This window comes from Orycteropus afer, unplaced genomic scaffold (assembly GCF_000298275.1).
Source record: "Orycteropus afer afer isolate SDZICR_OR568_19922 unplaced genomic scaffold, OryAfe1.0 scaffold00331, whole genome shotgun sequence".
Lineage (NCBI taxonomy): Eukaryota > Metazoa > Chordata > Mammalia > Tubulidentata > Orycteropodidae > Orycteropus > Orycteropus afer.
This window is the reverse complement of record NW_006921918.1, coordinates 365,214-383,143: the sequence shown is the minus strand read 5'-3', so window position 1 is coordinate 383,143 and position 17,930 is coordinate 365,214. Positions and strand designations below refer to the sequence as shown.

The window sequence follows — 17,930 nt, the reverse complement described above, 5'->3', positions numbered from 1 at the left end:
TTTATCACTCTAAAAAAACTAAACTCACTGCCTTCTAGTAGATTACGACTTATAGGGATCCTCTTCAAGTTTCCAAGGCAGTAAATATTTACGAAATAGATTTCCCAGTCTTTCTTTGGTGGGGAAGCTGGTGGGTTTGAACCACCAATGTTCTGGTTAGCAGTCAAACGTCCTAGGCACTATGCCACCAGAGTTTTCATGTATTTTATTGCTAATCTAAGCAACAAAAGTGAACTGGAAGGGACAAAAATATTTCAGTCAATTTGACATAGTCATAACTGTTTTTACTCAACTGGACAGTGACTCTGAGATCTGAAAACATTCATTTCTGCATTTGACAGCATATCAGTGTTTCAGTACTATGGACTCCTTTTCAGTTTGCTATGGGCAAGGTACCATGCTTTCACACCAGCCAGTCGATCGATTGGTCTTTGGTAGAATCTTATTTTAAGACTCTTTAAAGTACTGATTTATGCACAATTGATCTGATCACCCAAGCAGTCAATGTGATTTATTAGCAAAGATGGCCAAAACTCTTTTTTCTCCTTTTTCATTCAGTAGTAATTCACCTCATTAGCGGTGGAATCATTATAGGAAGCTACTGAGAAATAAGAAATTGAACCTGCTGACCTTTCTGTATCCCCAAATCTATGGCTATCACAAACAATAACAGCTGGACATTAAGCCCAGAGCTGCTGTGCATGCATACAGAGGCCAGGGCACCTACACTGTGGCCAAAGATGTACAGAGTAAAGAGAATTCTTTCATTCCTCAACTCTGAAACATTTCCAGACAGCAAACTCATTCATTCAGCTTCATGAGAAACTCATTCATTTAGTTTCTACCACATGTATCTTTTTTTTTTTTCATATTTAAGTACAGGAAAACAAATGACATACATTACTTTGCAATTATGCTGTTTAACTAAACATAAGACCAACAGTGTGTATAACAAGGGTTGGTAACCTACAATGAGTACACGCACATAGACCCAGGCACATGCATATACACACAACTCAGCATACACTTGCATTCACATTCACACACATGCATGCCCAACGTTGTTGCACAAGATCCAATTCTGAAAAGCCCAAACTGGCTCACCTCTAGGCAAAATATAAATTTGAGTTTGCCAAGCACCTATTTCCTATATTATTGGGTGAGAAAAGTCTACAGTTTTTTATAGGGTATAAACCCTCCTTTCCTAAGGTCCATCCCACAGCCAGGTGTTGCATCCTAGCTCTGTCCTGGCTATTCACTCTCTATGTAAATTTTATTAATAAATAATTAAGGATAGGAAACTATCAGGGGAATGTGTAGCCATCCCATGAGATAGTCCTACTTTAGAAAAGAGTGTTACTTAGCACCTGCTCCCCCTTCCTGTCCATTCAATTTTCTCATGAGAGCTCCAGGCCAGCAATCTTAACTCTAGTAGCCTCAACTATGCATTTTCCTTTTGACTTGGTAGAAATTCCTCACATCACAGTGACTTCAGGGCATGTGACCTGCTAATAGCTCTCCCCAACCCCCATTCATCTCAAAAAGGATAAACACTTTTCCACTTCTCTGCCCACCCCCCAACCACCACTAGGAAGGCAATAAATGAATGCTCAGTACTCTACCACTAAAAGTTTGACAACCACACATTAGGATGATTATGCAGTACAAGAATGTTGAGGGGTACTGCATTATTTCACTATATATGGGCTATATAAATTGCAAATTGCTTTGATTTAAAAAACATCTAGGCTTACTTAAACCCATTTTTTGTAACTTCTGTTCTAAGCTATACTATGAGCTATACCTCTGATTCATTCTAACAAATAACTTCTTTAGAATATGCTGAATGAATGCACAGTTTTTGAACTGAACACTTTCGATAAGTTATTCCTCAAAATAAAACAAAGGACAAGATCATTTGCAAAATATATGTATGCTTTTACAACTCTCCCAGGGGCTACTGTGCCACCTGTCCTTGTTACCAAATGAACAATGTCAATTATGACCAAGAGCTTAGCCATTAAACTGATTCAAAAGAAACACTATGTGTGCATTTGTGCTGTGATGTTGAGTTTGTAAGTATGTCTGCAATCACACATTCAAAACCAGACCTTTACTATAAGACTCCAGGTAACAATTTTGCTCCAGGTAAGAATGAAAGAACTATGTAAGTAAGGAAAAACTAATCTAAGATCTAGAGTGTTTTTTTTCATCAGACTTTTGCTGTGGCTCGTCTAAACCTTTTCTTTAAACTTCCCCACTAACAGAGATTAATTGAAAGCAAGTGGCTTTTCTTAATTTAGATTTTCGTTTCAAAACCTGGCTGGATTAGTATTTTGATAGTTATACATTTATAAAAGAAAGTTAAAATTTTATATTTACAATACAGTGTATAATTTACACTATAACTTATACTTGGTGTCTTATGTTACACTTGGTTAATAGTATCTCATTGTTTATCAATTAAATTTATTTAGAAGTAAATCCCGTTCTTGATATAAAAACTTTGCCTGTTAGTAACAGCTGAAGATAATACTCTTTTCTTTTAGTTAATTATATTTTTTTAGTACCAGTTTTTTAAATAGAATAAGACACTCCAGGGAGCGCTGCAGAAATATTTCACCCTTTGGACTTAGGAGCCACAAAACACCTGAAGTTTAGCAGATCCCAACACTGCACACAGTCCTCATATTTCTGCCCTCCCAATATTGCTAAATATTTCAGCACTGATGGGCAAGCAATAGTTGACATCATAGTTCATGGAATACAATACTCCCATTAAGCACATGCTGATATTGCATTAAAAAGAAAGTTTTTTAAAACTTGGAAGCACTTGAGTTGAATAATTTAGTTTGAGACCCAAACTGTCCTTAAAACTGTCTCAAATAATTTTGTCTAACATGGATAGTCCAGTAATTCTCAGTGGGCTTCTCCTTTGGTTGAAACTGTTAATGTACAATCTCTGCCTTGTTAAACTACACGTTTATATGGTGAAGAGTACCAATGAGTATGTTACATCAGGCATTCCTGGAAGCTGTCTGGCCAATGGGAGTGGTTTGAAACGCTTCCCTAATCACTGTTGAAATCACTGATAGTACTGTCTGTCCACACTATGACAGACAAAAGCTGAAATGTATTAAACATAGCAATCCATCATCCTGCAGATGGGAAGCAGGAGCCAGCCGAGTTCAGAGGCAGTGACTACCCGCTGCTTAACAAAGGCTGGAGTCCTGACAGTTCAGTCCCTTCCTAGCTCCTCACTACCACCCCTCCATCTAAGATGAATGAGTGTAATCAAAGAGGGGGAAAGCCTGCTGAGGACTCAAATTCAAACATTGTTACATTTATAGTGTTGCTTTTTTTTCTAATTAGAACTGTTGCTTAAACAGTTTTCTCCAAATATAAGATGATAGATGTTTACATGAATGAATAAATGAAAGAAAATAAGACATATAGATGCAAGAAAGCTTGTCCTTAGAAAACACTGCATCGGTACACTAGTAGGTTTGGATGAGCTAGCTTTGAAACAGCTATAATATCAACTTGGAGGAAGTTAGGTCATCATTAAGGATAAGTTTACATTATTTGAAGCAACTTAATAGCGATGCTCTTTTTGAATGACTGAAGGATTACTATTTATTTTTAAATAAGTACCAAACAAATGAAAGGCTATTTGTTAAAATTCCATTCATTTTGCATACTTGCGTCTAATAGGGATACATGAGTCACAAAATAGCGAACGGGAAATAAAAACCTCAACTGCTAACAGCACATTAACAAAGTATAGAAAGGAAGACACTTTTCTTTGGATTTCAGCCTTGTCATTTCCAATTTTCTGCTCCTTGGACATGCTTGTATTCAAATTCTGGAACATCTATTCAGCATATCAATCCTAATTAGACAATCTGGGTCTGGAAAGGATGAGAGCTGGGTCATTTGCATAATTTAATCATAAATACTCAGTGATACATATTTCCAAATGCATTTGTACAATTATCTTTTCATCCTTGGGGCAATGGTATTAATATGATTAGGCAATATTTCTGGAAAAAACAGACAAGTATGCACTCTTTTTAACTGCAGCTTAGGGCGATATGAAAAATTAATTAATTTCTGAAGAAAATCAATTTCTCTACGTGACCACATTAGACATTACTAAACCAAGACTCAGAAACCTCTCTCAATCAGTACATTTTATCAGGCCCTTCTAAATTCTGATTAGTATGTGAACAATTCAATAGAAAAACTGGTAGTGTATCAAAGAACATCTTAAATTTTGAAGAGATCTTTCTGCCTGCTTTCTTTTTGGATATAGCACTCTCCTCTACTTTAATTCATTGTCATTTAACCAGTCAATGAGAAGCCTGCACTTTTGGTGTGAACTCATCTTGAGTGATCTTTTATTAATGTACATTAACCAATTTCAAGGACAACAGGATAAGGGTACTTTTGAAATCCTTTCTCAAGAAATGGATTTATATTAACCTAAAATAATCTTATATCACATGAGACTGTTTCTTATGGAAAAGAAATAGATAAACTACACCATGCTGAAGGGTACCACTGTCATTAGAAAAACACAGTAGCATACTTAGTAGAGATATAAGAACCCAGGTGGCTAATCTGATTTTTTGAAAAGAGATTCTGCTTTGTATGTTAATTAGTACAAAAGAAAGAAGTCGCATTTGCGAGTTTAAATGCACTATTCTGTTCTATTCAATCAAATGAAAAAGTAGAAATTACTGCATGCAAAATATTCAATATTCATTTAATTTGCATAAAGGTGCTTGAACAAATTTTTGATTCTAACAAGCTCATTTTTCATGCATTTTGTCTTTCATCCTAATCTAGCATCTGTCATTCCTTTTTGAAGTTATTATCGGCCCAATTCCCTCTTGGACATGGTTGCTGGGTGACCGGTATCTTAGCACCCACTTTGACAGGAACAGATGTGAATCTGATCAAGAGATTTCCCAAGAGTACCTGAAATCACAAACAACTTTTGTGAAAAACAAACAGCATCCCGTCATGGACCCTTATTTAACCCACTCCCCAAAAGAAAGAGCAAGAAAGTTTACTCTGGATCAAATATACTATTTTAATTTTTTTTCCTAAACTTGAAAAAAAAAATACATACATATATACATATATATATATATATATATATACTAAAATTAAACTCTTGAATTTGAGGAATCCAATCTAAATGTCAACAGCTCCAAAACCCAGGACTTATTTTGTTTTGCTAAGAGTTTGATAGCTAAATTTCATGGTAAAGTATTCATATGTCATGACAATTCTCAATAGTTTCTTAAAAACAGGAAAAGAACATTATTATGAGGATAATTTTGATGAGGACAGTATTAAGAAGATGAAATTTAGTTGGTATCTGAAGGCTTCTTATTTTGAGTATCAAGTGGAATTCTATGCAGTTTTAGGGATTACTTATACAGAAATACCTACAGTATAAAAGCTCCATCTGTCCTTTCATGCATTTTATAGCAAGAGTTTTTTTAATGTGATTTTTTTTTTTCTCAGTTCACATGGTATACCATCAATCATTATTGGAAATAGAGCTGCAAAGTGCCACTGGGAGACAAAAAAAGGTCAAGGAAACTTCATATTATCACCATTACAGAAGTTAGACTAGGTGCCTTTTCCTGAGCTAGCTGTTTTATTAACATCTGGCGTAATGCAACTGAGTCATCTAGTACACCTCCTTTCCTTCCTCCTTTCACAATCAGAGAAAGGGGAAGCAATGGCCATGCAAACCTCCATGAAACTTCTGGAGCAAACTTTCCAATTAATAAAATATTTAATCAAATGTTGATATTTTATAAATATGGCATCAAAATAATATAAGAAATATCCAAATACGTAATTCAATTTTTCGGTATAATTCAAATGATTAGGGTTAATGCAAGGCAGAAAATTTACTTCATAGAAAATTTTATTTTTAATAAAACAACAATAACAACTAATAAAAAGAACAAAACAACATATGATTAAAATTCCAAGTAGTTTCTCCTTGGTGATTATGACTTATGATCCAAAGAACAGTGGTAAGTTTTCCACTAGAAATGTCAATGTTTTTCCTGTACGCCATGAATTGATTTTATATGACCATTCTTATTAGCATTTTTTATGTTGGGTTCTTAGAGGGAAATAACTAATAATAACTTAGCCAAATAATTTTTTTCAATATTCAATCTAAAAGTGAAATGTCATTGAAAAAAATTTTTTTCTTCTTAATTAGGAAAAGAACTTACTAACTTAAATTTCAAAATCCAGTCATGGAATTACCTAACAGTCATAATTAATAATAACATATTTATGTGTGTGTGTGTGTCTGTGTGTGTGGCTTTCCATTTATAATGTATTTTCATGCATGTACAATTGAGCAAGGCACACTGTATGGAAAGATAGTTCCTCATTCTTTCATCTAATGGTCATACATATAATAGTGTCAGCAGGAAAGAGATACTACAGCTATAACTATCAATTATGTATTTGGATATATATATATATATATATATAATATAGCATTTTTATATTCATGATATTAAGCAAACTACTACATGCCTACATTCTTATTTTGAACATATGATTAGCTTCTGTTTTCCAACTTAGTTCCATTCCACATGACTACAAGTAAATCCAACTAAAAAAATTATTTTTATGCATTAAATGTATCAATTTTATTTGTTACTATTAGTGGAAAAAGGATTCTTCTAGAAAATGCTCTGAGTGATTTAAAATAAAAATAGAAATAGAAATACAGCCATTTAAAATATGAGTCTAAGAAAAATTAAACATATTCATGTAAAAAATCTTTATTCTGAAATTTTATCATAAAGAAAACCACTACCCATAACTTTATTTCTCTATTTGGGCTGACCTTCAGTGGAGAAAAATTCACTTTTTAAAGAAGTGCAAAATAAATGTTTTCAAATCCAATAAGTTAAGTTCACGTCTAAATTTTTAAATCTAGTTGATAGGTAGATAACTTGTTTTTTAAATGACATCTTAATAACATGAGAAAACAAGGATAGCTGCAAAATTTTGATGGCACTTTGACTTAACTGTGAAATGTCATTGATGAACAATATTTTTTTAAAAATTCCTTAGCATATCTCATTACTAAATTTGATAGCCAAACAAGTGTTAACAGAAAGAAAAATCAAATTTGACCCAGAAGGCTGCAATATTAAGGTTTGAATTGGGATCAGTTCATTCCTTTCCCATGGGGTAACTTGTATAAATGTAATTCTATGGTTTCATAAAACCAGGTCAAGTTTCTATCCCTGGGGGTCTTTTGGCAATTTGAAGCATGGAAGCACTGTTCCTGGCTACAAGTTCAAATCTGCATGTGCTGTCAGTGGTGTGAAGGGGAAAAAAAAGTCAATGAACAGAAGACATATATTCATCTTTGATTATAATGCACATTTATCAGAGGGTTCTTAGGAGGATAAGAAAAAAGGGTAAGAACTCACAAGTCAAAATATTTTGAAACAATTTTTATCTACATATACTCTTTTCCTCTTAAAATAAATGCAGACCAAATGATGCAAAAAATAGTGTTCTATGAGGTTATTTTTATTTAGATAACTAAGTTCAAAGATGAACTACCTACCAAATGCCATTTTATATTATTATATAAAGTCCATAAGATTTAGTTGAAGCAGAAAGTTTTTAATAGTCTGTACTTCATAAGCTTCTTTTTACTTTGCAAGGAAAAAAAACAAAAAACAAAAAACCTGCATGCCTGCTTGGACTTTTACCAATGACGTAATGACTTGACAAATGCCATGGAATGATTGAGAAAGTAATTGATTTCAATTTAACTGGACATCTACCAGGTGTTTTCAAAGACAATTACAGCCCACTAGAAGAAGCGGTAATACACATCTCCTTATGTACACCTGCAGATTAACCCACTGACCTCATTCCTAACTCATCTCATTGATTGCAAAGCTTTCAGAAAAGTACTGTTTTTTTTTTTTTTCATTTGTTTGTTTGTTTTAAGGTTCTGAAATTGTTTTCCTATCATTTTATTCACTGATTTTAAATGATATGCTTGCTCTAAAGTGCAAGAAGCAATGACATAAACCAATCAAAGGAAGGGAAAAATGACATCAAGTGCCTCAAAAAAAGGAAACTAAACGCACTGCCGTCCAGTCAGATTCCACTCATAGTGACCCCTCCTTGGGTTTCCTAGGCGGTATCTCTACGGAAGTAGATTGCCCAACCTTCCTCCCAAGGAGTGGCTGGTTAGTGAGCAGCTGGTGAGTTTGAACCGCCAGCCTTCTGGTTAGCAGTCAAATGCCTTAGGCACTACGCTATAAGAGCTCCTAAGTGCATCAAGTTCTAGTCAATACTGTACAGGTTCTAGTCCTAATAGTTTAATATTTTTGCATACAAAAAATCATATAATATATGTAAAAAATGCATCGAAAATTAAAAGCACATTTTAGTATCATGAAAAGAAAGGGTTAGGAAAATTAAGTCAAGTTTTCAGTCAGTCTCCTAATCATCTGCCATATATTTAAAAAAAAAAAAAGACCAAACCCACTGCCATCGAGTCAAATCCAACTCATAGCGACCCCCGTTGGGTTTCCAAAATCTTTACAGAAGTAAATCACCCCATCTTCCTTCTAAAGAGCAGCTGGAGGGCTTGAACTGCGCACCTGATGGTTAGCAGCCAAATGCTTTATCCACTATACCACCAGAGCTCCTTAATAACCCTATAAAGCATCACATATAATTAACTACATTTTAAAATACTTAAGATTAAATTACTTCTTTTAGCTTAAAATTAATTTTAATACTTTTCTATTTTTATTCAGGAAAGTAGAAACTGTTTTTCATGATTTATTTTATGTTTCTATGAATTACAGGAAATAATATTAAAGCCAATTTGATTGGTAAGTCTTTTTTGTCCTATGACACTATGTCCTATAAGCAGGCTTGTGTATGTGTGGGCATGGTTTGTGTATATATACATGTGTGTATGTGTTGGTATGTTTGTAAGCTTTTCTACTGAAAACCAAAAAGAAACCAAACTCACTGCTGTCGAGTTGGATCTGACTCATAGTGACTCCTCCTTAGGTTTCAGAGGTGGTATCACTACAGAAGTAGTTTGCCCAATCTTCCTTCTGAGGAGTTGCTGGTGAGTTTGAACCACCAGCCTTCTGGTTAGCAGTCAAATGCCTTAGGCACAATGCTACCAGAGGTAATATAATTATTTAAAGCATGATACATAGACAAAAATGGACTAAGGCTATTAGAAATATAAAATGGTCACCATAGATAGCTCTAACATACTGATAGAAATGTTACACTTGTTGCATACACTAGAACATCTACTCTAGTATGAAAGGTGTAAGTAGAAACAGGTCAATTACTAATATTCCAAATTATTCCTTTAAAATCCAAAGGCTAGTACATTAGAATTGTTTAATTCTTGAATTGCTTAATTCACCAGATAAATATCATTTCCAAGGATTAAAAAAAATCAGTAGTTTCAAATATAAAATGGGAATTAATACTGTTGAATGTATCAGTACATTTTAGCCAAACTAAAATGTACTAAGATGTTCTAAGATTTGTTATATCTTCATTGATTTACCTTGTCTATACACAAAATATTTTTAAAATACAGCCCCTTAGAATCTAAATGAGTAAAAATGCTGTTGCTATGATTAAAATTCCAAGATACAATAGGTTTAAGATTTTAACAAAGTACTTCATTTGCCTGATTAGTGAATATTAGAAGTATTTTGTGAGTAAAATATTTTATTTAACTTCATCACTTTTCCTTAAGAAAAGAAGCCCTGGTAGCATAATGGTTTGAAAAGCTCATCTGCTAACTGAAAGGTCGATGGTTCGAACCCACCAGCCTCTCCACAGGAGAAAGACGTGACAATCTGATTCTGTAAAGATCCACAGCCTTTGGAAGCCCCATGGGGCAGTTCTCCTCTGTCCTATAGGGTTGCTATGAATAGGAATCAACATGATAGCAATGGGTTTGGGTGTTTAGATTCCTTAAGAAAAAACCAGTGTCCCTTAAGTTGAATTAACAGTTATTCACTGTACGTGCTTCCAAATGCTCCCATAAAGTAGTTCCTTTCAACCAGTGTACTTTCTTTCCTAAAATATACGTTATCCTTGGGGAAAAGTAATTATTTCTGCTGTGACTGGGAGAGTAATCTAACTATTTAGAAGTACTTGATACAATATAAATTCAAAGATAAGTTACTTTATAACCTTTTAATATTTTATATTTATATCTCCATTTATTTATAATAAGGAAAGAAAAACACTCTCCAAATATTCAATGTTGCTAAGTGAAGTAACCAATATAATGTGCTTATTTCAATATTTGCTTTTTGAAACTAATGCTTTAAAAATTTGTGTCAAAAAATCCACTGCATAATTCTAATAATAAGTCTGCTTAGAATTAAGTTACATTTATTTTCTTCAAATCATAGTACATAGTTTTGATTTCCTACCTGAACCATATAATGAATTCCAGGTATTGCACTCATCTTCTAAAATACTGTTTTAGATGCTTAATTATGATCTTTTTCAATTTTTTTATCATTATACTCTGTAACTTTTTAAAAGTATTATTATTCAGTGTGCTTCTATGCTGCAGTTTTAGACACGTCATACACACACACACACACACATATATATGTATGTATCACACACACACACACACAAGACCAATTAAACACTAGCTTACGGTGAGTTTTCAAGTTTAATAAGTTGTCTTTGATAATGTTCCCTCAAGTCTTGTATATTTAAGATGGAGAAGAATCCCAGCTTGTTATCTTGGATCAACACCAAGTTAATTTGGATCAGAAAGCAAGAGGGCCCCATCGCTGACATAATTCAATCATTGGCTAATTCAGTATACAATTTAGAAAAATCTAAATATATACATATTTATAAATGGACATATTAAAATCCTCTTAAAAACATGTCAGAATACACCAAAATATTTTAAATGTACCTAGCTCAAAGTCCTTGATTTGGACTTTGAACTAGGTACATTTTCTGTTTTGGGTCATTCTCTATATATGATATGACATTTATTTTAGAAAAATTAGACATTCATGTGCCATTTTATTTAATTAATTTTAATACCATCATTAAGTTGAAAAACAATGCATTTCCATTGGTTTATTGTTAATCCAACTTACTTATTACTGGGTTGGACATTTTGTTCATAGTCATTTGCACAATCAAACATAGTCATGAACTGTTTGTAAAGAGCAGCAGTAGACACACTCTTTAAAAAAAATCTTTGATACTTCTTAAATTAAACAGCACGACTGCATAAAAATTAAGCAATTGCCAGTTAATCTAATAATGGCTCACTGCTAAACCAAATATAAGTATTTTATCCTTGGTATTCCTCTTTTCAAAAGAAATGATTTGGTAAACTTCCTATTCTAATGAAGTCATTCCTGTTCTGTGATATATGCTAGAAAGCAAATTTCAGAAGAAAACTTATTTTAAAAGACAGCTACTACAGAAAAAAAAAAAATTACTTTCGACAAGAAGTATTTCTGGCAAGTTGAGGAAAAGGAAAGAAATGTGAGAATAACATAGGCTTATTCAGAGCCTGCTATGCCTCAGATATTTGTTTCTGTGCAGATCAGAGTCTTTAATATTATATTTATCTTACCTGCATAAAGTCAATTTTAAATTCAGGGTTTCCTTCATTAAGAAAATTAATTACATAGCAAACAAAAAATAATAGAAAATGGATTCCTTAATGTAGTCTTAAAGCCTGAAAACATAAATAGAAATTTATTCTCAGCTAAAATATTCAAGCTACTGCATTTAGACAAGAACATGTGTGTATGTGTGTGTGTGTGTGTGTGTGTATTCATTATAACCAATCACAATGCATTACCTTAGGTAAAGAGAATGACACATGCTAAGGTCATTCTCTATTTTTATAATGATTTCAATATAAAACAATAAAACACTATTTTGATTATGTTTTTAAATACTCAAATACAGAAAATCAATTCTTACTTTCCTGTCATTTTAAAGGTATATAACTTGATGTGACATTTTTTAATGAATAATCTGCAGAATAAATCCTTGAAAGATAAAAGTCAGATAAAGTTTCACTTTTTTAAAGAACTAAGTAAAAAATACCTTAAAATCTAAATGTTTAATGAACTCTGACTCACCTGTGCCTATTTTGAAGCCATACTGCAAACTACTTTCTCTAGATAAAGATTCAAAGGAAGATAGATACAACCTGTGAGAGTTGCATTTCTACTATATTTTGAAATACTTGCTTTCTATGTTGCTAATACAATGCAATTTAAATGATTAGTTTACTTGATTGACAAAGGCAATTATATGAAACAATTTAGTAAAGGAACTTGGAAAGATAAAATACTACTAGATGAGAGGCAAAGCACAAATTGTTCTTAAAATAACAACTACTTTTTTGCACATTAAATTAATTTACAAATGCTACTTATATCCAAAAATAAAACATCCAATGAGAAACAATAAAACATACTAGGTTTCCCTGTGCTGGTGAATCACACATAGTAAATCGCCAAAGAGAAGAATGATTTACGTTCCAATCCAACCAAGACTTTAATCTATATTGGGTGCCACATCTCAAGGGGCTAGGGGTAGTGATGAAAAAAGAAGCTGACTAACATGTGTTTTAGCAACTTACATGCAATTCATGTGAAGTTCAATATATTAAACAAACAAACAAACAAAACCAACTGATTTGGACTAATAAAAAAGATTCGAAAATTCTAATAGAGTTGTGTGCAAGGCAGTTCTGAAAAAATTCCCTGTCTTGTAGCTTCTTCTACAGCAGATATGAAGCTGCACAAGGTAAAATGTAATATGTACGAATCAAGTTTCATGCTTCAGAGCATTAACTAATTATCTGCAGAGGGCAGAAAGTAAACCATCTTCTAACTATTTACCCTTATTTAAAATAATGGCTAAGATATTACTGGAGACAAACTCCAAGAAAAACAAGAAGTTTGAAAGACAGCCAAATAATTCAAGAATTTGTATTCTGTAATATGATTTAATTGAAAAAGGTAGATTTACCTTGTAAAGGTAAATTCTTACAGGATATTTTTATACTTTATTCATATATTAGCTATTAAACTATAATTTTCTAACAGAAATACATGGAAATAAGTAGTGGAAGTAAACCTAAACTTGTATATTTTAAGCTTTAGTCTTCTAATGATAAGGTATCCTTTCTTGAAGTTCTGAAGATTAGGTTTGATAAGAACCATTAATCTACTATAACAGAAAAACTTCAGAAGCATAGCCCTTTTACATTTGAAGTAATTATTGAATTTCTCTGTGCGGAGTACTGTAATTAAGTGTTAGAAGTAAATCTGTATTCGTTTTGAAACTTTCTATATCGATGCCACTAAAAAGCATGGAATGGAGGAAATGTTAAATAAATACAGACTGGTACAGCACACCATCTTATTAAAGCGACTAAAGAACTCCTGACAAATAAATAGAACCAAGAGTTGGAAAATATTTCGTACTTCTTGTCCTAAAATTTCATTCATATCTATCAACAGGAACATAGTAGGCTTGGGAAATCTTTCAATTAGCTGTCCATGGCTGATATCTTTTAAAATGAGAGTATTTTCTGTGAATATATGTATGTACATATAAAATTTGTGATAAAACTAACAGAAATCTCTTTAAGTTAATAACGCCACAAACCTAGAACTACATTATACCCAAATCACAATCTGGATTGAAAGAATCTGAAGCAGAAATCATGAAATAAGAATTTTAGGTAAAACAATAGGACAGAGTCATTCTTTATTACCTGAGTTCATGGAAAACTGAATCCTAACTCACATCTACAGACGAGCACTTGATTCATACAGACAGACACTGCATCGTATACATAATTACTTTCCTTATTTTGAAAATAAGAATGTTGTTTAATGGTTACCATTTAATTAATTGACCTCTGTTGCAATAGCCAAGTTCATGCAACTAATGTTTAGTTTAAAAAATAATAATTGGAGGAAACTGATGAAGGTTAGATTCTGTCCTTTGACAACTTATAAATGTATTTCCTTATATATTCTTTCATATTTTGAGATCCTTACTTTTAGCTTTACCATCTAGCAGGTGATAGTCTCTTTTTCATCTCTCTTTGTGATGAAATAACAGATGGTTTCAGCATTTATCTTAGTTTTCATAGTTAGCATACTGATGTAAGAGCCCCAAGCAAATTAATTCTACTCTAAGGTTTGCTACTAACTGACCGAGCCACTTTAAGCAAGTTTATGAATCTTTTCTTTAGCATAATTTTGGTTCCTTAGATTCCTGGCTATCTAGAAAAATGTTTGCAAGCATGAGACATAACTAGATATTATTTAGAAAAAAATTGTGTGTGCTAAGATTTAATATTTCTTGTACACTACATATTATTTTATGTGGTTTCCCTTTTCACAAAGTTTCTCTTATCCATTGCATAAATTATTCCCTTAGATAGTCTTTTAAGTAGCCAGAGGAGAAAGAACCAGAGTGAAATTAATCAATATATCTAGATGAATGGAAAAAATATCTTAATAGCAAAGGCATAAACTGGACTTAAATGACAAAAGTAACTTTAGTTTGTAAGTTCAAGATGCAAAACATTTTAGTTTATTGCTTTCCAAGTTAGGAAATGAGATAATAGTCCTTGTAATTGACATTAAAATATAATAGTGCATTAAGATGGGAACAATGTACTATCCATTATAAGTTTTCTATTTCTTAGATTACTGGCAGATTTAGGAAAATGTAGGTAGACAACTGCAACTATACCTCTTCAAAGGTTAATAACTACAATATCGGCATATATTTAAGTTTCAATAAGTGGGGTAGTCATAAAAGATCAAAGTGCAACAATATTTTAATAAATTTACCATATTTTAATGTAAAAACAACCTGAAATATGCTTTTGAAATAACACATTTAATTACAATGTATTAAGACCAGGTGATTGAAACATAATTAGTGTAGTGATATTTTTGAACAGTAAACAGTTATACTGGATTTAACTTTTTTTGGTTCTGTAAATTTAAACTTGAAAGCTATTGTTGATCTCAGATAAAAAACTTATATTTTCAAAATTTGTTAATAACTTTAAATATATTCCACAACCATATGGGGGAGAGAGTTCAAAGTCTTGGTACAAAATTTCAGGAAAAAAAAAATGAAAAACTGTAAGAGGTGTGACGCTACCTGTTTTACTTTGATTATAACGTTGCAGTCATTGAAAGTTTTCTCGAGCAATTTTTTTGCATATATCAAACGGTCATTGATTATCTAGTACCATGTGTGCTGTAAGAAACACACAAAGAGCATTCAGGAGCAGAGTGGAGTTTGATTACTAAACAGAAAAAACAGTAGCTCTTCACCAATTTACTGCACAAATAGACAATTTTATAACACACATATCTGAACTGGCTTTCAAATTTCAAGTACCATCCATTATATAACAACTCATAACAATTTTCTGCCCTAATTCATCTAGTTTTAATATGACATCTTTGGCAAACATTTTATCTTCTGGAAGTCTAAATATTCCAATTATATGAGTAAATAACATTTGGATTCCCCTCAATCTTTACTGCCACCTGTCCATACACTTCAGTGCACGCATACACACACACACACACCATTCGCACGAAGATAATAGAAATGAAGGTTCAAAACCCAGACATACACCCATGCCCCATTTGCGATGAATGGGGTAATAGAGGAAAAGTTTCTGGCTAGGTCAGGATGGGATATTTGCTGGGCTGGAGTTGGCATCTTTTTCGCTTTCTAGCCTTCTGGGGGCACTAGTCAGGAAGGAGTCTTCTTCCAAGGAAGAAATAAATAGTTCGGGGCTCTTGCACTCTTCTTTCCTTCTGGTCTCGTCCTACCTCTCTTTCCTTCCTGTCTCACATTCCCTAACTCTTCCGGGAACACCCACTCAGAAAAAAATGTAAACCTCAGTTGCTTCTTCAGGTCTTTAAACTTGTTTGAAGAGGACGGAAGACTGGGCACAAATTTTGCCGGCAGTTCCCTCTTGCCCGCTTCAGGGTTCCAACTTTCCCTACTGACTTTCTCCCGTCAGCTCTAAACTTTTCCCTCTGCGCTTCTCTGCATCCAAAAGTGGAATTTTGACCGGGTGTGTGTGTGTGTGTGTGTGTGTGTGTGTGTGTGTGTGTGAAATAAGCATATCTACCCCGAAACTGACAAGTTGCCCCACTCCTGCCCCCTCTCGGTAGATCCTCCCCCACTGAGCGTTCATTGGCATAAAACTAGTCCCGCCCGAGATCCAGTCCCGGGGCTTCCCGGGTGCGCGCGTTTGGCCAGGCAGAAGAAGCTACTGCGCCGAGTACTCAGTCCCGCAGAGCAAACCAGTGCAAAGCTTGCACCTGCTCTTTGGGAGAGCGACTAACCTTAGAAATAAATAAAACTTTGGTAAAAGTGAGAAAGCGAGCGAGCTGTGGTCTTCCTTCCCCATGGAGGCTTCCAAGAGTCTGGGGCACTGTGCCATCTCTCTCTACAGAAAGAACCCTGCTGGTGTCCTTTCATCTGCCCTGGGGCAACGTACTCCTTTATTTCCTTTGCACACGCACACGCTCACACGCGGACACACGCACACATGCGCGCACACACAGACCCCTCCCCTCGGCGGGTTTCCCCTCGGGGCTCCGTGATGAACTAGCTGCGGATCCCCCGAGACTGCTCTGATCTCCTAGGCCTCGGGCGCCGTTCTCCTTTCGACCTCCTACTGCCCTCCCTTGTCGCTGTCCCTATAAGCTTCCTCAAGGGTCCCTCCTTGAGAACGTGGCCTGGCTCCTCGAACCCCGCCGGGCTAGGTCATGACCTCCTCCCGCCACCCGGACGCCTCCATCCAGCTTGGCGGGTGCCGGGAGCCTCGCCGCGGAAGCCGGGTCCCGAGGAGCGTACGCTCGGGCAGCAGAGGCAAGATGGTCCCCAGACGCCAGCGAGTCCCGGCAAAGGGGCCTTGGCTCCCAGAAAAGCGCGGTCCTCCCCCGTCCTGTCCCCGCTGCCCCGAGCCTTGAGGTTCATCCCCACAGCAGCCAAGCCCTGGTGCCTAGGCCAGCAAGAAGCGGACCGGCCGGAAGAGCAAGCTCTGGGCAGGGTGAGGTGCCAACTTCTCAGGGGGTTGGGCGCGGTTGACGAGCCCCAAGAAAGGGGAGGAGAGGGCCGAGCTCTCCGGGGCGCGCGGCTCGCGGGCACGCGGAGCGAGCGGAGCCGGGAAGGGAGCGAAGTAAGGGCGAGGAGACGGGCAGGAAGGGGTCCCCAGCTCTTTACCTTGCGTTGGTGCAGTCATTGTAGAGGGTCTCGAAGTCCTTCCTGGAGATGAGTTTGCAGCGGTTCACTCCGGGCTGGATGGCGCCCAGTCCCCTCAGGATGCGAACCTGTTCCACATTGCACACCACCGGCGTGATCTCCAGCCGCTTCAGCTTGGTGTAGACCGTGTGCAAGCCCCCTACCAAGTGCTTCAGGAACAGGTCGAAAGCCTGGGGCAGGCAGATCAGCTCGCAGCCCTCCACCGTGAAGGAAGCCACTTTAGCCCCCCTCAGATCCACCATTTTGCACTCATTATTCTGGGGGGTGTTTTCCACTGGGGACGGGGTCGAGTACACGGGTTTCCCGGGGAGGGGGCCGCAGCTGCTGCTGCTGCTGCTGCTGCTGCTGCTACTGCTGCTGCTGCTGCTACTACTGCTGCTGTTGCTGCTGCTGCTGCCGGTGCTGGCGTTGATGGGGGTGCTGGAGGCGCCGCCGCCACCACCGCTAATACTGCCGCCGCCGCTGTTGCTGGTGTTCGCGGCCGCCAGGCTGGGGTTGCAGTTGCCGCCGCCGCCGCCGCCGCCGCC

At 35.8% G+C, this 17,930-nt stretch overlaps 1 protein-coding gene across 1 annotated transcript in view; it reads right to left on the bottom strand.

Annotated features, from left to right (window-relative positions):
* DACH1 (dachshund family transcription factor 1) overlaps positions 1 to 17,930 on the bottom strand; it is a 565,727-nt gene that overhangs the window by 547,495 nt on the left and 302 nt on the right. The window contains 1 exon segment of the mRNA XM_042782473.1: positions 17,365 to 17,930. This exon segment is cut by the window's right edge and continues 106 nt beyond it. Within this exon segment, the coding sequence (XP_042638407.1) occupies positions 17,365 to 17,930 (566 nt within the window).